Genomic DNA, 20230 nt, shown 5'->3' with positions numbered 1-20230 from the left:
AGGGGAGGACTGAGAGCATCCTGGGCATAGAAAGGGCATCTGTGCCACAGACTGGATGCTCTGAGGGAGGGTGCAGACCCAGACTGAGCCCTTGGACAGGAGGCCAACATTCAAGGTCAGGGAGGAGGTAAAAGGTTGGAATGGGGGGTTAGGGTTAGGGTCTGGTGGCTGGGGGGTGAGGGGAGAAGAAGGACAAGCAAAGAGATGGGGTGACAGAGCTTGAGGGGGGCCAGGAGCTCAAGGTGATTTCCTGGGTTTTATTTTTTAAGATGGGAGGGGATGAGACGGGCTCTGGGTCCATCTGCCTTCTGGGTGCCGTGAACGTGCCACCATAAAAACAGCAGCAAGGGATTCTGCTGCCCTTGGACTGAAATAACTGTCCCTGTCTCTCCTGGTCAAAGCTGATTGGACCAGGGGGTAGAACCTGAACCAAAGCCAGCCAGCCCACTGGCTAGCCTGGGACCAGTTGGGTTCTCCTCGAGGGGAGAGATGGGACAGCTGGGAGACAGTGGGTGCTGGAGCCTGGGAGGGGCCAGGAGGGTGGGTGTCTGGGAGACAGGATGTGCCAAGAGACCTGCAGACACAGTGAGAGACAGACAGACTGACCACAAGTCATGAGAAGAGGGAGGCTTGGTTTCTGATACTGTTTCTTGCTGGCTCCCTGACCTGCCTGCTGTTGGGGTCATTGAGGCTATGAGATTTCTTTGCAGCTTTTCAATAACCCTCCTGACGGCAGAGTTAGTACGAGGGGTCTCTGTTCTCTGCAACCATGGGTGTGTTTCCCAGAAGCGCACCCCAACCCATGCAGCAGAGCAGTCAGGGGAACCTGTCAAAACACAACCACGTGACCTGCACACCTCCCTCCCCCGCCCCGCCCCCAAGAGGGAAACTTACACTGGAACACCCGGATGCCGGCTGGGTTTCCTACACCAGGTGGTACCCCAATATCCATCCTTCAACCACAGGCAGTGAGGCATTTGGCTGTGACCCTGGATCACACACATCCCTCCCCCAGCCATAGTCACTGAGGGACGGGACAGCCATAACGCACAATTTTTCTGGACGTTGGTAGTTACAGGGGTCTTAATGCAGCTCTTTCATAAAATCAGAAACCCGTACTTCCCCGCTGGAGCTCAGAAATGATCTGCGGTAGTGGTTCCCAAAGTCTGGTCCTCAGACCAGTATCACAGGCAACTGGGTAGAAGCGCAAATTCTCTGGTTCCCAGACCTACTGAACGGCCACTCAGGCGGGGACCCAGCATCCTGTGTCTGAACACACCTCTAGGGGATGAAGTCTCAAGTTTGAGATTCTCTGACCCGGTTCAGCCTCCTCATTTTACAGAGGAGCAGGCCGAGGTCTGGGAAAAGGAAGAGGCTGCCCAAGGCCAGGTAGGGCCAGGACCAGAGCGTGGAAAGGACCCAAAGTGACTGCTTCCGTCCCATCTGATGGCTCCAGACGTCCTTGTCCCCTGTCACCTCCTAGTGAGCAGGGAAGGTACCAGGGGAATTTGCATCCCTGTGTACCCAGCTGTGAGCAGGCCTAGAGAATGATTTGGTGGATGGGCTGGGGGGCAGGGGTGCTCCTCAGCTGCTTCGTGAATTGATGGGAACATCCTCCATCCTTTGGCTCAGAAAGGGTGGGGCAGGTTGGAGAGTGAGCGTGGGAGGTCCACCCGCGCCCGGGCCGCTCGTGCAGGTGTTATAACTGAGGAGGTGCTGGCACCAGTCATCCTTCCAGGCAGAGCTCAGGAGTCAGGGGTCCCCGTTCCTGGTCCTAGGGGCTGCTGACTTGCTCCATGACCAGGTGAGCCCCTTAACCCTTCTGAGCCTGTTTTCCCATCTATCCTTTCTGGGACTCAACCACAAGCTATTTCCAGCCAAAATTTTACCGGGAATTCAAGATGAACGAAGGGTCCAGGGAAAATCTTTAGGGCTCCTGCCAAAGAAAGAAGGGACAGGGGATCCCGCCACTATGTCCTCAGGCCCAGCCCTGTGATGCCTGGTCCATCCCACCCAGCTGCTGACACAGGAAGCCTTGCACCCTGGGACTCCTGAAGCTGAGCCAGTCCTGCTTCTGACACCCAAGGCTCTCAGCATGGGCCCCCTCTCCCTTCCCCTAGGGTGTGACCTTTGACCCCTCCCCATTTCTCCATCATAATGTTGCTGCCTGGACCTCCTGGCTATTTGCCCTGTGAAGGCTGGGCCTGGAGCACTGAGTGAGCCCAAGGGGTCGGGGTGGGAGTGGGGATGGGGGGCTTTGGCCGTTACCTCCAGGTCTCCCTTGGTGATGGACTCCTCCTCCACTCGGAACTGCAGGTCCTCCACCTTCCTGCAGGGGGAGAAGGGGCTGAGTAAGCTTCACCCAGATGGGTGGGCCTCGCCAAGTCGGCGACGGTGCAAGGAGCCAAGGCCACCGGTGGCTCCAAATCCACGCTCAGACCACGCAGAAAGCACAGTCCCAGAGCCCCACGGCTGATGGGGGCCAAGCCTCCCAGAAACCCCCAGCCTTCCCACCTTCCTGACCCATGCTCGACACAGCACACTGCCCTCTCCAGAAGAGCAGTGTACAGGAGACACTGCTTTGGGAAAGATTCCCCAGGGTTCTCCTTACTTGCTCCAAGTAACAAACCCTTCCTTCTCTCACAAAAATAAATGCATACTTAATAAAAACAAAATATGAGTGTTTGGAAGTTCCCAATGTGGCACAGTGGGTTAAGAATCCGGCACTGCCACAGCTACGGCATGAGTGGCAGCTGCAGGTTGGATTCAATCCCAGGCCAGGGAACTTGCATATGCAGGTGTTACCACCGTCCCCTCAAAAAAGAGCATTCAATGTGGCATCTGTCCCCACTAGGGAGGTTGCTGGAGTAGATGACAGAACAGATAGTAAAGGGGGGGCCCTAACAGCTCTGTTTTCATCACAACAGGGAACAGACATGCCACACGGACCAGTTTGTGGGGAGGGAAGGAAAATGGGTTTTTCCCGTGCTGACCCCATTCTCATCCTCTCCCCTTGAAGTCGGGGGCCAGGGTCCCAGCCCCCACTGCTTGGACTGCTCCCTGGTGTGGAGCGCCCCCAACACCCCGATGCGGGTGTGGGGCTCACCCTCAGGGAGACACCCCCGCCCCCACCTCCAAGAAGCACAGGAGAGAGACACGGGCACAGCACAGCCCACAAAGCTGCTCCTCCTGGGGCCTCCCGACAGCTCCCAGCACACACGGAAGAGGAAACTGCGGCCCAGAAAGGGCCAGTGACTGGCTCAAGGTCACACAGCAAGTGCAGGTCAATGCTAGGACTGGCATCCACGCCTTCCTGAACACAAGTCCCAAGATATCTGCTTTTGTTTGTCGGCATCAGGCACGTCACCATGGCAACCAGATGTGTGGGCCACACCAACCGTCTCAGGCAAGATATAAATAAGCCCTCCTCTCCCCGAGTTAGACAGTAACAACAGACTGTCGAGCACATGCCTCGGCTGAAAGCCCAAAACCAGACCCAAGCTGGGCGAGGAGGGGGGCTGGGGCTGGGGGTTGCCTGCCGCGTGGGGAGTGAGCTGCAAAAATCTGTGTATCAGCAGCAAAGAGACAATGAGAGGCCCCTGGGCCAAGGGAAACCCCAACCCTCGTCACTGTGAGTTCTACCAGGTGACCTAGGACCACGTCAGGCCAGAATCCCCACACAGAGGGACCCACAACCCCTACTGGCTACTGGGGCAGGGCGGAAAGAGCCCAGCAGCACCACTAACAGGCTGGTGACCTCAGGCAAGTCCCTCCCCTGCGTCTGTGACTTGGGGGCAATACCTGCCTTCTGGGCTATTTCTAACACAGAGACAGGGCAGGTAAAGCACTTGGCACCGGGCGGACCCCCCAGGGGCAAGGGTTTTCCAGTGGCCTTTGCTGCTGCTTCTCTGCGCCTTGGTTTCCCGACAGGTGAGATGGGAAGGGAGCTCCGGGACCCAGGCTGGGAGCTCCGTGCACGGGACCTGGCACAGAGGGTGCTCCGTGCATGCGAAGGGGGTCCCAAGGTGGGGACATCGGGTGCACATCTCCCGAGTGAGCACCCCCCACCCCTGCGTTCTCATGATACTTCACGAGCCAGGCAGGGCAGGAACGTGACCCCCACGTCAGGAAGGAAAGCGGTGACGCGCGCGGAGTCTCCTGTGCCTTCCGGCCGCGCTGGGCGCTTTGCTGGCGTTACCGTCTGTGTCCTCCCAATGGCCTGCACAGACGGGGTCATCGCCCCCCTCTGGAGACGAGAGGACTGCAGCCGGCAGAGCTCGCGGCACTGGCCCAGGCGACACAGCCAGAGGCGGGCGGAGGCAGGGTTTGGACCCGCCGGTCCTGAGCCTGTGCTCTCCCTGGTCATCCCTATCGGGGGTCAGGGGAAGTGACCCTGGGGCCGGAGCGGCACCCACCTCCTCTCCTCCTCCAGCTGGTTGGACAGGTCCACCTTCTCTTTCCGCACGCTCTCCACCAGCAGCCGGGCCCGCTGCAGCTTCTCCTCAGCTTCTGCAACATACTGGGCCCCGAACGCGGGCCAGGACAGGGTCAGCTTCTTCCCGGGGGCTGGGGGCCGGGGCGGGCGGCAGGGAGGGGCAGGCCGGGAGCCCCAGCCACCCCGACTTGGGCGGGGACCACGGGCCCAGATGCTGAGTGCCAGGAATGGCAAGACTGGCCTCACCCAGTGGGAGCCCAGGTCCCCTGCCCCCAAGACCCACCCCCTCCCTCAACCCTTGGGGGCCTAAGACCTACTGTCTTATGAAGGCCCCTGTCACAGCACACACGTGACCTTGGCCTTAATAATTCCAGAGCCCGAGGGAGGAGTGAGCCAGGCTCCAAATGGGGACAGAGGCCCAGGAGGGAGCTCATGTGTGGGGGATGGGCATGGGGGAAGCGCAGACATGTGACAGCAGCAGACTCAAGGCTACAGACAAGGGCTTCCTTGCCTGAAACCCAACCTGGGAATTTGCTCAAAAGCATGATCTGCAGTGTGGACAGTTGTACTCCAAAATGTTTACATGTTATTTAAATAAAAATGAGGCGCTGGAAACAACCTAAACACCAGCTGGGGACAGGCCACCTCAGTAAGGACACTGCCTGTGACAGACAGCAACACAGCCCTGCAAAAGGGAAGACTCTTCCATGACCTAGAAAATGCTTGAACTATAGAAAGTAGGAAGAAGCAGGTACTCGGAGCTCTTGCTGGCTCAGTGGTAACGGACCCAACTAGGATCCATGAGGTTGCAGGTTTAGATCCCTGGCCTCGCTCAGTGGGTTGAGGATCCGGCGTTACCATGAGCTGTGGTGTAGGTTGCAGACGCGGCTCGGATCCCGCGTTGCTGCGGCTGTGGCATAGGCCGTCAGCGGCTCCTCTGATTCGACCCCTAGCCTGGGAACTTCCATATGCTAAGGGTTCAGCCCTAAAAAAAAAAAAAAAAAAAAAAAAAGAGGCACACAAGTTTGTGTCCAGGTCCTGGATGAATGCGTACCTAGCACTGGAAGGAAATCCGCCAGGAGGATGAGAGGTGTTGGTCACGTGCATCTTAGTATTCTCTGCACACCCCAAGCTCTCCTCCCTGAGCGTGAGGGATGGACAAGACGGAGCAGGTGGCAGGTGCCCTCTGGGTAACCCTTGGCCCCGCTGATTCACCTACCTGCTCGTGCTGCGCCTTGAGCAGGGCGATCTCCTTCTCCACCTCGCAGATGTGGCTCGTGGCCTTGGCCACCTCGGCCCGCTCCAGGTCCCGTTCAGCCAGCAACTGCTCGATGTGCTGCTGCTTCTCCTTCAGGGCCTCTTGCAAGGCGGTCGTGCCTGAGATCTTGCGGGCGTAGCGCGAAGACGTCTCCGTGAGCTGCGGGAAGGCGTGGGTGCAGGCAGGACTCAGGGACGTGGAGCGCCGTCCACACGGGGCACAGCAACCCAGCAGGTGAGACAGAGCCTACCTGCCTCGGCGTCTGGGGTCCTGCTCCTCCCCCGCTCAGGGCCCTACACATTCTGCTTGCTCACACAGAGGGGATCGTGATGTCTGAGATACAGGGAACGCCCCGCCTCAAGGACAGTCACAGCCCTGGGGCTCCCCTCAAGGTGGGCTCCCCCACCTGGGCCACCTTCTCCTGGACTAGGAGAACCATCTCAGCTAGCTCTGCTGGAAGGGTAACCTCGCCTTCTCCCCTCACCAAAGGCGGCTGTACCAGGCTTTGGGAACGGCCTCTCCGGCACCTCTATGACCTGCGTGCACCTGTACCATCTGCCCTGCATCTGTAGGTCCCTCTTTAACTCCCATGGAAGGGCCCAGGCTACCATCATAGAAAAATATATACAAAAATAACAATAAAGGTAAATGGATCAATTTTCCTATTAAAAAAAAAACTTTCCTCTTTGTTCAGAAACTCCAAACTGATGGATGCCTAGAATCAGAGCAAGTCAGGGGACATCTGGATCCCCCTGTCCCCACGCTCCATACACACACCAGGGTACCCCTCCCCAGCCCCACCCTCACCAGGCCACTGCGGCTGGGCCGGCCCCCCACGGAGGAGGCCACGGAGCTGACAGAGCTGATGGAGGAGCTGCTGGGACTGTGGGTCAGCGCCGAGACGCCCATGGCCATGCGCTTGGTCTTCTTGGCCTTGGCTGGGCTGGTGGACGGGAAGCCGATGCGGATGACCTTGTGGATGGGCGCAAAGAGACCGAACTTGGGTGGGCACTGGAAGTACCTGGGGAGGCAGGAGAGGGACCCAAGCCGCTGTCACGCCCACAATGGGCTGGAGCCTCAACCGCCTCCTCCATCTCTTCAGAGCCCAGCACAGAGAGAGGCTCCTCCTTGGGGACCCATCACCTACACCCTAAGACCAGTAGACAGGACTCCCAGAAAGGGAACAGAGGTGAACAGGGCCAGACATTCTTCATGGCCGTGAATAACCGCTGAGCATATTTGGGGAGGGTGGAGGTGGGGGAGGGACAATTACCGAGCGGCTGCTCGGGGCCAGTCCCTTTACATACATGCTCATTTCAATCCCCGACCATGCGACGGTCACCTACATTTCACAGATGAGGCGATTTAGGCTCAGAGAGGTTAAGTAACCTGCCTACAGTCACACAGCTTATTGGGAAGCTGAGACTGGACCCAGTGGACTCCAAAGCCCATTCAGCTTGGCTCCCACACACCAGTCAGGGCCCCAGCCGTATCTGCAGCCCCATTCTCATGGCTACCTCTTGACCATCCCCAGGCCCCAGGCTCTCTGCCCAGGGAGCTCCCTGCACAGAAAAACAAAAGCCTAAAAGAGACGCCTTGGTGGTGAGGAGGAGATGCTGCCTAACCTGCCTCTGCATTCATAGAGCGAGAGTAAGTTAAGAGGAACACCTATCTTGAAAACAGGAAGGTAGGAGTTCCCGTCGTAGGTCAGTGCTTAACGAATCCGACAAGGAACCATGAGGTGGTGGGTTCGATCCCTGGCCTTGCTCAGTGGGTTAAGGATCTGGCATTGCCATGAGCTGTGGTGTAGGTCGCAGAGGCGGCTCAGATCTCGCATTGCAGTGGCTGTGGTGTAGGCCGGTGGCTACAGCTCTGATTCCACCCCTAGCCTGGGAACCTCCATATACCACAGAAGCGGCCCTAAAAATGGCAAAAGAGACAAAAAAAAGAAAAAGAAAACAGGAGGGTAAGTGTTATCATGGAAACTCTGGATCATCTTCTCTTCAAAACTTCTCTGGCCGTGGGTTCCACATGGGACCAGGGGACCTAGTCCTATCCAGTTTCGGACTCACCTTGAAACTGCCACCCGACCCTGCCTCTTGCCACGTTCTTTGGGTCTTTGTTCAGGCTGACCCCAGCCTAGAAGACTTCCTCCTCAGAGCTGTCACAGACTCACCTGGACCACAGAATCTAGCCCAGGGACCGTCAACACAAGCTCACAGGCCACCTCACCTTAGCCCCACCCCCTGACACGGCTCACCCATCCCATCTCCACACTCCCTACTCACAACGAGTCCAGGTAAAGCCTTAGACCCTCTCAACCCAGCCTTCCCAGCAGTCAATTCCTTTTAATCCGAGACCTGGGGCACAGCTGTGACCCTGACTGTGGCTGAAGGGCACCAGGCACTGTCTGGTTATTCCTGAGTCAGGGGGAAACCCCAGAAGGCAGGGACCACTGCCTCTCCTTTTTTGGTGCTCCCACCTCACTTAGCCAGGGTGGCAGGGAAAGGACACACAGGGATAGATGCCTCTCCTAGCGCTTGCCCATGACTCCCTGTGTGACCTTGAGCCCTGACCTCTCTGGCCTCAGTTCTCTCATCTGTAAAATGGGGGTGATATTTCCACCACTTGTGTCCATGAGCTGCTGACAGAAGGGAGTGAGCAGCAACTATATCATGGTGTCTGGTACGGCCACCCAGATGCCCCAACCCTGCCCCCTGTCGCTATTCCAGGAGGACCCCCCCTTCCTCCCTCCCCAGAGGAAGCCCACCGTACCTGGTGCCTGCCACTGCCCCGTCGTTCTTCCCAAGGGGCTCGTCCAGCTCCACGCCACACCACTCGCCCTTGGCAAAGTCTGTCTCCCCCACATACCGCACCACGCCAGTCTTCGTCCCACCAACCTGTTGACACAGAGAGAGACTCGGGTCCAGAGGGTGCAGTGGGAATGTCAGGGATGGCATAGGCACGCAGGCGCCCAGGCTCGTCCCTCCCCTCCCCTCCCGGCAGAGGCCAGGGGAGATGGCAGGGGAAGCCCGAGGACAGCTGGGAGGGGGAGGGATGACCACTGCTTCCCAGGGCGGTTCCATGCAAGGGCTCTGGAGTACGAAACACAGGACCTGCATTCAAACCCTGCCACTTACAAGCTGTGTGACCCTGGGCAAGTTACTTAACCTCTCTGAGCTTCGGCATCTTCATCTGTCCAAAGGGCTTTTTTGAGAATTAAGTATTGTATGTGCAATGTCTTAATAAACGCTACCCTTAAAAATGGTTTGAATGGAGGTTTCCCGGAGCTGGGCAGGAGGAGAAAACAGGCATTGTTGTTTAATGGGGATAGAGCTTCCGTTTTACAAGATGAAAAAGGTCTGTTGCACAGCGATGTGAATACACTTAATACTAGCGAACGGCCCACTCAAAAATGGATAAGGAGGTAAGTGTTATGTGTATTTTACCACAACTAAAAAAAACCCTCACAGGCCAATAATCGGGAATATTATTGTAAAAATGGTTTAAAAAACTTTTACTTAAAGATATATAGGGAGTTCCCCTGGTGGCACAGTGGGTTAAGGATACAGTGTTGTCACTGCTGTGGATCGGGTCACGGTTACGGCACAGGTTCGCTCCCTCATCTGGGAATTTCCACATGCCATGGGCATGGCCTATATATATAGTTGGACATGTATGGACATAGTCAATACTTTCGAAGTCTTGAAAAGCTCTGGAAGTTTCTCCACCTCTCCCCAGAAGCACTTTTAGGATGAAGTTTGTGGTTTGCTTTTAGTTTTTGTCTTTTTAGGGCCGGCACTGGGGCATACAGAAGTTTCCAGGCCAGGGGTCCAATCAGAGTTGCAGCTGCCAACCTACACCGCAGCCACAGCAATGCAGGATCCAAGCCTTGTCTGCGACCTATACCACAGCTCATGGCAACAGCAGATTCTTAACCCACCGAGCGAGGACAGGGATCGAACCCGCCACCTCATGGTTCCTAGTCGGATTCGTTAACCACTGAGGCACGATAGGAACTCCCTGATCCCATATTTCTAAATGTCATGTTTATATTGCTTCTTGTGGATATTCCCATTTGGGGGGACACCCAAAACTTCTCAAGGAAGGGGAGGCGTTAGCAGCACATCGCCAGGCTCCAAGCATTGGCGCTGTGTCTCCACCTTCCCACGCAGCCACGCCAAGTCTCCAGAGCCAGGACTAAGTAAACAGTACTCACAGACACAGATGGGCAGGTGCAGCTATGTTTCCTTCCCAGCCCCAATTTTTCCCCATAGAGAACTGTCTTTTATGATGGTTTGCCCAGTTTTTATGGCTTTCACACTAATTTAACCCCAAACTCTTTCAATCGTCTAGATCTCTTGCCAAGATGTTCAAAGCCATTGCAAACTCCATCCAATTTTTTCTGGAGGAGGCTCTCTGGGCCCACGTGTCCCTCTGCTGCATGGCCACCACCCCAGGGTCTCCTGTCACCACCATCCTGAAGGCTCCCTTGGTCTCTCTCTTGGGCTTGGATCTCCCACGGCTCAGACGCAATGTCTCCCTTTTTTCCTGGTTTCTGCACTTATTTTGGTAGAGCATATCCTTCCATTGCTTTCATTTTTTTTTCTTTTTGCCATTTCTTGGGCCGCTCCAATGGCATATGGAGGTTCCCAGGTTAAGGGTCTAATCGGAGCTACAGCTGCCGGCCTACACCAGAGCCACAGCAATGCGGGATTCGAGCCGCGTCTGCGGCAACGCCGGATCCTTAACCCGCTAAGCAAGGCCAGGAATTGAACCCGCAACCTAATGGTTCTTAGTCGGATTCATTAACCACTGCGCCACGATGGGAACTCCCCTCCATTGCTTTCTAAGAAGAGTTACAAGAGGAAACAAAATACCGGAGCCTTTGCCTAGCTGAAAATATTTATTCTGTCCTTGTTTTTTTTTTTTTTTTTTTTTTTTGGCCACGCCCACAGCATGTGGAAGTTCCCAGGCCAGGGATAGAACCCACGCCATAGCAGGGACCCAAGCCACAGCAGTGACAACACCAGATCTTAACCCACTAGACCACCAGGGAACTCCACTCTTTCTTTCTTTTTTTTTTCCTTGTCTTTTTGCCTTTTCTAGGGCTGCTCCTGTGGCATATGGAGGTTCCCAGGCTAGGGGTCTAATCAGAGCCGTAGCCACCGGCCTACGCCAGAGCCGGATCCGAGCTGCGTCTGCAACCTACGCCACAGCTCATGGCAACGCTGGATCCTTAACTCACTGAGCAAGGCCAGGGATTGAACCTGCAACCTCATGGTTCCTAGTCGGATTCTTTAACCACTGAGCCACGCCGGGAACTCCCACTCTTTCTTTTTTAATTGAGGTAAAATGCACATGATGCAAAATTTAGCCTTTTACCTTTTTTTTTTTTTTTTTTTTTTTGGTCTTTTTAGGACCACACCCACAGCATATAGAAGTTCCCAGGCCAGGAGTTTATTTGGAGCTACAGCCGCCGGTCTACACCACAGACACAGCAATGCAGGATCCGAGCCAAGTCTGCGACCTACACCACAGCTCACGGCAATGCTGGATCCTTAACCCACTGAGCGAGGCCAGGGATTGAACCTGTGTCCTCATGGATACTAGTCAGGTTCATTATCACTGAGCCACAATGGGAACTTCTTTAACCATTTTAAAGTACATAATTCAGTGGCTCTTTGTACACTTACAACCATCACTGCTATCTCACTGCAGAATACACCCATCATCCCCCCAAAAAGACCCTGAACCCAAGGGCAGCCACTGCCCATCCCCCTCTCCCCAGCTCCTGGCATCACTGACCTGCTTTCTGTCTCTATAGCTTTGTTATTCTGGGCATTTCCTACAAATGGAATCCTACACTATGTGGCCTTCTGAGTCTGGCTTTTCATGTAGCAGTGTTTTCAAGGTTCATACCTGTTGGAAGTTCCCTTGTGGACCAGGGGGATCTGGCATTGTCACTGCAGTGGTTCAGGTTGCTGCTGTGGCACAGGTTCAATCCCTGGCCGGGAACTTCTGTATGCCACGGGCACAGCCAACAAAAACCAAAAACAAAAAGAGTTCCCACTGCGGCTCAGTGGGCTAAGAACTCAGTTCCCTGTGACCCTCACTCTTGACCGAGAGTCTGGTGGGGTCTCTTCCTTCCAAAAACTGGCTCTGCGTGTTCTAGTGTCCAGTGTCACTGTTGAGAAGGTCAAAGCCATTCTGAGTCCCAGTCCTTTCTGGGGGCCCGTCTTCTCACTCCGGAAACCTGCAGGACTGCCTTTCTGTCCTTTGCACAGTTTCACAAAGAAGAGCGCTGGGAGCGGGCGCCTCTTCCCATCCCTTTTCTGGGGCTCCCACGGGCCCTTCCAACCAAGAAGCCCCGTCAGTCCGGGGATCTCCTTGGACTGCTTATTTGACTTCCGCCCTCCTTTTCCTCCGATCGTTATTTCTCCCTCTGGTTTTCCATCTGTCTTCTGGCTCCACTTTCTGGGAGATTTCCTTAAATTTATCTAAAACTTCTGTGGAGTTCCTTAAATCTGTTATCGTATTTTTCCTTTTCCAAAAAGGGTGTTTTTATTCACTGAATACCCATATCATAGTCCATGGCATTCTGTTCAGATTCACTGCTTGTATTACCTTCTCTTATTTCTCAGAGGAGCGGCTGCCTTCCCCAGAGAAGCTTCTGTGCCCTGGAGAGGGCAGGCTTGGCAGCCAGGGATCTAGGAGCTGATTAAAGGAGAAGCCAGTGGGGAAAGGAGCTCAGTTTTGCTGTTGGTGGTGGTTTTTTGGCTGCCCCGTGGCATATGGAGCTCCCAGGCCAGGGATCAGATCCAAGCTGCAGCTGTAACCTATGCTGTAGCTGCAGGAATGCTGGGTCCTTAACCCACTGTGCTGGGCCGGGAATCGAACCTGCGTCCCGCTGCTTCAGAGACGCCACCCTTCTCACTGCGCCACAGTGAGAACTCCAAGAGGGCTCCATTTTTAGGACAGAAATATTTATTTAATCATCCTTTTTCAGCCCAGTTTTTTTCAGGGGTTTCCCCATCCAAGGACTCTCCAAACCTCTCAAGCATTCCTCCCAGGCGTCTGCTGGAGGAACAGTCGCCAGGCAGAGGGGACCACAGGTGGTGGGGGGAGGGGAAGCCTGAAGTTTTTTTAAGCAACGTCAGTCCCCCATTTCCAGAGGCCACCACACACAGATGGCTGATTTCCGAGCCTCTTGGGCTTCTGAGGGAAACACCGACTCCTTCTCTGCTTTTCCCTCTGCTGCCTGAGGCCTAGGCTGCACGGGATTTCTGGTATCATTGCTGCCTTCCCTTCTATTCACCCGGTCCCTGAGGATTTACACCTTAAAAGAAAAAAAAAAAAAAAAATCCCGGAGGTTCCCATCATGGCTCAGCAGAAATGAATCTGACTAGCATCCACGAGGACGCAGGTTCGATCCCTGGCCTCACTCAATGGGTTAAGGATCTGGCATTGCCGTGAGCTGTGGTGTAGGTCACAGACACAGCTCGGATCCCGAGTGGCTGTGGCTGTGGTGTAGGCCGGCAGCTGTAGCTCTGATTCGACCCCTAGCCTGAGAACCTCCATATGGCGCAGGTGCAGCCCTGAAAAGACAAATATCTGAATAAGTAAATAAATAAATAAGCAGTCCCTTCACTGTCATTCTAGTGCAAATCCAGGAAGGGGTGAAGGGAAAGGCCTGGGTTTCTCTCATCGTGGAGAAGCCAGAGCAGGGCACAGACAGCCAAGGAGTGAGTGAGCAAATGCTGATATTCCAGGAGGACGACGGGGGCTACTCGGAACAGCATCGGGGGGTCCCCTCTCTGAGGAGTGACAGCAGCACAGAGGCCTAACGGAAGCGGGACAGCAAGCGGGAGGAAGTCCTGGGGGACAGAGTCCTGGAGAGGAATCAGCCGGGCACAGCAGAGGCACCAGACCGGTACGGGGGCACAAGCAAGGAGGGCGGGGGCACAGCCAGGATGGAGCAGGGAGGTCAGGTCACAGCAGGGTGGATGGGCGATCCCAGGGCCCTGAGGGCTATGGAAAGGTGGGTGCGTTTATGACACTGAGATGGGAGCTTCTGGAGAGTTGGCCCTGAGTGGGGGCAGGGAGAACCACGGAGGAAGCAGCTGCATTTTTGGAGAGAGGAGCCACCAGAGGAGGTAGTGGGTCGGGGATGGGATGGGGAGTTCTGGAGGCAGCGCCAGAGGCCTTTTTTTTTTTTTTTTTTGTCTTTTTAGGCTGCACTTGCAGCATATGGAAGTTCCCAGGCTAGGGGTCTAATTAGAGCTGCAGCCGCTGGCCTATGCCACAGCCACAGCAATGCCAGATCTGAGCCACGTCTGCAACTTACACCACAGTTCACAGCAACATGGGAACCTTGAGCCACTGAGCAAGGCCAGGGATCGAACCCACAACCTCATGGCTCCTAGTCAGATTCATTTCCGCTGCGCCATGACAGAAACTCCAGAGACCTGATTATTGATCACGTGGTAGGGAGGCGAGCAAAACAGGACTCAGGGCCAACTCCCAAGTTCCTGGACTGGTCTGGCGCCAGAGACACAGGCGTGCCATTCACTGAGATGGGGAGGAGGGGGAGGAGCCGGCGGGCGATGGGGGCGGGTGGATAAACAACTGAGTTCCATTTTGTTCGCGTGGTGGGGGTGGAACTATTCTCCTAAAAAGATATATTCAAGTCCAGATTCCCAGTACCTATGAATGTAACCTTATTTAAAAAATAGGAGTTCCCATCGTGGCTCAGCAGAAACGAATCTGACTAGCATGCATGAGGATGCAGGTTCGATCCCTGGCCTCGCTCAGTGGGTTAAGGATCCGGCGTTGCTGTGAGCTGTGGTGTAGGTGGCAGATGCGGCTCAGATTCTATGTGGCTGTGGCTGTGGTGTAGGCCAGTGGCTACAGCTCCAATTCCCTAGCCTGGGAGCCTCCAAATGCCATGGGTGTGACCCTAAAAAGACAAAACAAAAAAAGAGCCTTGGAGTTCCTTGGTGGCCACTGAGGTGTTGTCACTGCTGTGGCACAAGTTTGATCCCTGGTCCAGGAACTTCCGCATGCCCTGGGCGGAGCCAAATGAATGAATTAATTAATTACAAAATAAAAATAGAGTCTAATCGACATGATCAAGTTAGGTAGGTCCTGACCCAGTATGACTGGTGTCCTGTAAGAGAAGAGACGCGGAGAGAAGAAGGAAGGCCATGGAAAGGGGGAGGCAGAGATTCGAGCAACGCTCCCACAGCCAAGGAAAGCCAAGGAGCATGAGCAACCCTGGGACCTAAGAGAAAAGCTCAGCCCAGACTCTGCCCTGATGCTCCAGAGAGAGCATGACCCTGCGGCACCTGGGATTTCAGATTTGTACCCTCCAGACCTTTAAGAGAATGCATTTCTAGCGTTCGTTTTCTTTCTTTTTTCTTTTTTCAGTCTTTTTAGGGCTGCACCTGTGGCAAATGGAAGTTCCCAGACCAGGGGCTGAACTGGAGCTGCAGCTGCCAGCCTACACCACAGCCATGGAAACACCAGATCCGAACCACGTCTGTGACCTATACCATAGCTCACAGCACACCGGATCCTTAACCCACAAAGAAAGGCCAGGGATCAAACCCGCATCCTCATGGAAACCAATCGGGTTCGTAACTGCTGAGCCACAGCGGGAACTCCACATTTCTGTTTTAAGCCACCCAGTTTGTGGGACTTGCTACAGCAGCCACAGGAAACGAATGCAGGTTAAGCGGAGATGCTGACGGGAAGCCTGCCTTTTGAGACAGGAGATGGGAGTGGTGTGACGCCCATGTATCCTTGGACTGTCGTAAGTCAACGGGCCTGGACCCTCCGACAAGGAGACAAGCAGAGGCCGGAGTGCTGACCTGACGCTGGGAAGAGGAGTAGCAGGGAGGTGGGAGGACCCAGGGGAGTGTGTGGAATCCTCAAAGTTAAGAGAACGTGCTTCTAGAAGGACACAGGGAGAGAGTGACAGTGGCCGATCCTGCTAAGGGTGAAATAACACTAGGACTGGAAAGTGGCAGCTGTATTCGGAATGAAGGGTCCCGGCAGGGGAGGGGTCACAGGAGTGGACGGTGATGGGAGAGGGCGGGAAAGGAGACCACGGCCACAGGCGGGCCTTTCATCGGGTTTAGCTGAAGGGAAGTGGCGAGCTGGGCAAATAGCTGGAGGAAGACACGGGTTCGGGGGAGAGTTTTGTGGTTTTGTTTTTTTGGGGGCCACACCCGAGGCCTATGAAAGTTTCCGGGCTAGGGGTTGAACTGGAGTTGCAGCTGCTGGCCTGAACCACGGGCACAGCAATGCCAGAACTGAGCCACGTCTGTGACCTACGCTGCAGCCCACAGCAACGCCGGATCCTTGGCCCACTGGGCGAGGCCAGGGATCGAACCCACAACCTCATGGACACTAGTCAGATTTTTAACCCACTGAGCCACAACAGGAATTCCTGAGAGTTTTGTTTTTAAGGTGGGAGAAGCTGGAGTGAGTGGATGAGAAGAAGGGGGAAATGGGCAGGGGGGAGGGAGGCTGACTGCAGGGGCAGGTAGGGCTGCTGGCTGGAGGGAAGGCCGCACGCGCAGGCGTGGGCGGGCTTGGCGGAGGACAAGGGCTCTGTTCTTCCCGGGGAAGCACAGAACCGTCATCGGCTGAGATGCGGGGGAGGCGCGGGCGTTGGCAATTTGGGGAAAGAAGATGGGATGAATATTACAGAAAAGGAAACTGGGGGTCAGAGAGGCTTAGCAGCAGGTAAAGGAATGGCCCGGCTGATGCTCCAGTAGGTCTGCAGGCCTCAGGTGGGTCCTCTGCCCAGCCCAGCACACAGAGTGGGGGGGGACCGGTCATTCGTCCTCCCAGGCACTTCCACACTTGAATTTCTTGTTTGGTTTTGTTTTTTTAGGGTCGCACCTGCAGCATATGGAGCGAGGCCAGGGAGCAAATCTGCGTCCTCATGGTTCCTAGTCAGATTCATTTCCACTGAGCCATGATGGGAACCCCCCACCCGGATACTTTAAAGAAAAGGTGGGAGGGGCCAGACAGAGGCTACTGCACAAACTCAGGCCCCCCACTGTGGCCCTGATGAAAGGGAACCGCTCTGGAGCCTTCCTAGCCTGGGGCTGGTCTGACCCCACAGGCCCTGCCCCTGTCCCTCTAGGGAGGCAGGAAATGAGAGCAGGACTAAAGGCCACACTCTTGCCTGGTGCCCTGGGCCCCCTGTGACAGAGAGAGGAAGCCAGAGGCAGATCTAGTGCCTCCTGGGCCTGGCCTTCTGGCTCTGCCCGATCAGCAGAGCCTAAAGACTGAGGCCCAGCTGCCCCCTGTGCTGGGTGGGCTGGGTCCCCTCCTGGTCACCCCTCCCCATTCCTAACAGATGCCTGCCCTGAGCCCCAGCACCACAGCCCCCAGGGCAGCCCCCAGGTTGGTCCCCACAAACCTCTGACCTCACTAGAACAGGCCTCGCACCAAGAAGCATCATAGCACTTGGCCCTCGGCTGCGAAGACACTGGGGCGAAGAAATGAGGCCAGAGCAAGGGAGAAAACCAGCTTTTCCCAAGGGCCCACCATGCCCGCCCGGAGTCGTCCTCATCCATGTTTATAAATCCTCCCAAGGGGAGTTCCCACGGATGCAATGTGAGGGGGGCATCTCCGGACCCAGGGCTCGCTCCCCAGCCCAGCACAATGGGTTAAGGATCCGGTGTTGCTGCAGGTGCAGCTTAGGGGGCAACTATAGCTCAGATCTGATCCCTGGCCTGGGAACTCCATATGCCGCCCCCGGGGCGGCAAAAAGAGGGGGGAAAAAGAAAAGAAAGAAAGAAAGAAATGAATCCTCCAAAATGGGAGTATCAACCCCCTGCGCCAGGACACCGCTTGAGGGGAGGGCTGAACTCACGCCCAGGCTGCACAACCCTGGAGCCCACCTTGCAGCCCCTACACCTAGGATGGCCCTGCTGGGTGTCTGTTCTCAGCAGAGGGAGGGGAAGTGGACGGGGGCCTGGGGTCGGAGGGACTGTCAGAGCAAACCTCCCTCCTTACCTCTCAGAACCCACTCTCTCAGGAGGCTGGTCCCACACCTCCCAGGTCACCTGTCAAGGACAAAGCCCTGCGGAGAATCTACCTGCCCACTGGGGAGGGGCCGGACTGCTCAGGCTGCCTCTCGGGCTGCTATGCTCAGGGTTATGGGCAAGGCCGGGCTGGCACCGTAGCTTTGAGATGTGCTGGGAGAGGTGCCAGTCCCTGGAAAGGGTCTCTTGGTCCACTCTCTGTGGGATGCTTCTGTGGCCAGTACAGGAAGGGACATAAAGGGGCAGTGACTTCACTTACTCAGAGATGTTCCAGGAGTTCCCATTGTGGCTCATGAGGATGCAGGTTCGATCCCTGGCCTCGCTCAGTGGGCTAAGGATCCAGTGTTGTTGTGAGCTGTGGTGTAGGTTGCAAATGCAGCTCAGACTCCATGTTGCTGTAGCTGTGGTGTAGGCCGGCAGCTATGGCTCCCATTCGATCCTTAGTCTGGGAACCTCCATGTGCCGAGGGTGTGGTCCTAAAAAGAAAAAAAAAAAAAGGAGATGCTCCACTCAGATGCTGCTTCAAGGGGGACAAGGGGGTGGGGAGCCTCACACCTGAGATGGGGCCGCCAGACTCAGTGACTGAGTGAGGCTGGGGCAGAAAGGCCCTGACACTTGGCTCAGCACAGGACGCTGTGATGGGCAATCTCACTCCAGAGCTGCCCCACAGTGGCTGAGGCTCTGCCCAGCCTGCATAGCCATCTACCTTTTGTCTCTGCCAACCCTTTGCAGATGGTAAAAGGCCTAAGGAACACCTGTACCCCAAACCCCACCTTGGCGACTACTTCCAAAGAACCCGAGCTTGCATGGCAACTTACTGGCCATCTGATGTCTGCGGGGGTCAGAGCTCTCCCACCACCCCGTGCTGAGATCTGCTCCTGGGGACTTCAGCCCTGGAGCACTCCTTGAAGCCACAAGCAACCAGCCAGGCCGCTTCCTTCCTGAGATAGCCTCCTCTGTCCCATGCTGCCAACTGTAGCTGACCAAGACCCACTCAGACTGCTGGGCTCGCTCCGGGTGAGGGATACAGGGGTCATTCTGGGGCTGGCAGGGAGGAGCCCAGAGCCCCAGTCCCGGTCTTGCCCATGACATGCTGTGTGGTCCTGGGGAAGTGCTCACCCTCTCTGACTCTCACGATTCTCATCTTCACAATGAGTGATTAGGGCCCGTGGTCTCCGCCCCAGCAGGCCTGTCTGTGAGTCTGGATCGGCTCTCACTGGTCGACGGCCCTCAGGTAGGGCTGCCTTCCCACCCCTCTTCTCTGTCACCGGTTCTCAACCTGCCTCTCTACACATTCAGTCTCAGTTCCTGCTGCTCCATAATCCCCTGCAATGTCTCTTCTCTTCCATGACCTAAATCCCAAACTGCTGGCTGGCTCCGGAGTCTGCTGCACCAGCCCCACTGCCTCTGGAGAAACAACTCTAAAACCCATGCACAGACCCACCTCCTGGAATGGACCTTCAGAACCACACCTTGGGGACACACACAGCAGCTATGTCTCAGGCCAGCTAGGCAGCCAAGTGCCCCACCAGCTCTGAGGGCCTAGAAGGTGCCAAGGACCAAAGAGGGTGATGGGTGTCTCCAGACAGAGGACATGGAGCCCTGATAAGAGACTGGGGTCTGATGGAGACTTCTAGAGCTGTGTCTACCTCATGCCAGTCTGAGTGTCCCCTCCCCAGTACATTCTGTTCCCACTCCCTGAGGGGGGAGCAGGTGCAAGGGGAATTCTAGGCAGAATCACACTGGGGTTAAAACCCCCTCCTCCCCCAACCTGAGGACCAATGAGGGCTGGTCAGTAACCCCCAGGGCTTCCACTTCCCACCCTGAAGGGATCACAGACCTCCTCCCAGGGCACCCATGTGACACGACACGGTCAGAGCCCTGGGCGATGACGAAGCACCCCCGCATCCACAGCTTCTCAATCCTCCCAACAAAATCATCACGCAGGAACTACCTATGCCTGTTCTGCTGAATGGACAGATGAATGAAGGGGGATACGGCCCAGTTACGTGACTCACCCAGAATCGCGCAGCTGTGAAGTAGCAGGAAGGGCACAAACCTGGGCCTGATTTCCCTGCAGTGGCCACGGCCAGCAGGTGCCCTCAGATCCCAGGCATCCCCAAAGATGTCTGGGCAAGACTGCAAGCCAGCTTGCCCAGCCACTCTGGTTTACAGCAACTAGATGTCTGAACTAGCCGACCCGGGGACAGAGGTCTTGAGTGCCTGGGTCCCCAGCCTTTTCCAGTACAGGCCTGGCACATTCACATTGGTGGGCTGGATCAATGGGTATCAATGACAGCTAACATTTACAGGGCACTTACTATCAGGCATCATCTAAAAGCATTACATGTATTCACAGGCTTCAACCTACAACCGAGGCACTATTAAAGTTCCCATTTAATAGATGGGAAGAATGAGGACCAGAAAAGTGAAGACACTTGCCAGGGTCACACAGCCACAGACTTCAGGGCC

The 20230-nt window shown here is 55.7% G+C and overlaps 1 protein-coding gene across 6 annotated transcripts in view; it reads right to left on the bottom strand.

Annotated features, from left to right (window-relative positions):
• CLIP2 (CAP-Gly domain containing linker protein 2) overlaps positions 1–20230 on the bottom strand; it is an 85972-nt gene that overhangs the window by 26853 nt on the left and 38889 nt on the right. For all 6 annotated transcript variants that reach the window (XR_002342326.1, XM_021086342.1, XM_021086340.1 and 3 more), the window contains 5 exons: positions 8469–8593; positions 6501–6714; positions 5655–5852; positions 4416–4519; positions 2269–2329 (listed from right to left, as the gene is read on the bottom strand). Coding sequence is in view for 5 of the 6 variants with exons in the window: in XM_021086342.1 (XP_020942001.1) it covers positions 2269–2329; positions 4416–4519; positions 5655–5852; positions 6501–6714; positions 8469–8593 (702 nt within the window). In the remaining variant the exon portion in view is untranslated. The remainder of the gene's footprint in view (positions 1–2268; positions 2330–4415; positions 4520–5654; positions 5853–6500; positions 6715–8468; positions 8594–20230) is intronic.

Source organism: Sus scrofa, chromosome 3 (genome assembly GCF_000003025.6).
Source record: "Sus scrofa isolate TJ Tabasco breed Duroc chromosome 3, Sscrofa11.1, whole genome shotgun sequence".
Taxonomy (NCBI): domain Eukaryota; kingdom Metazoa; phylum Chordata; class Mammalia; order Artiodactyla; family Suidae; genus Sus; species Sus scrofa.
This window is presented reverse-complemented; position numbering and strand designations above follow the sequence as displayed.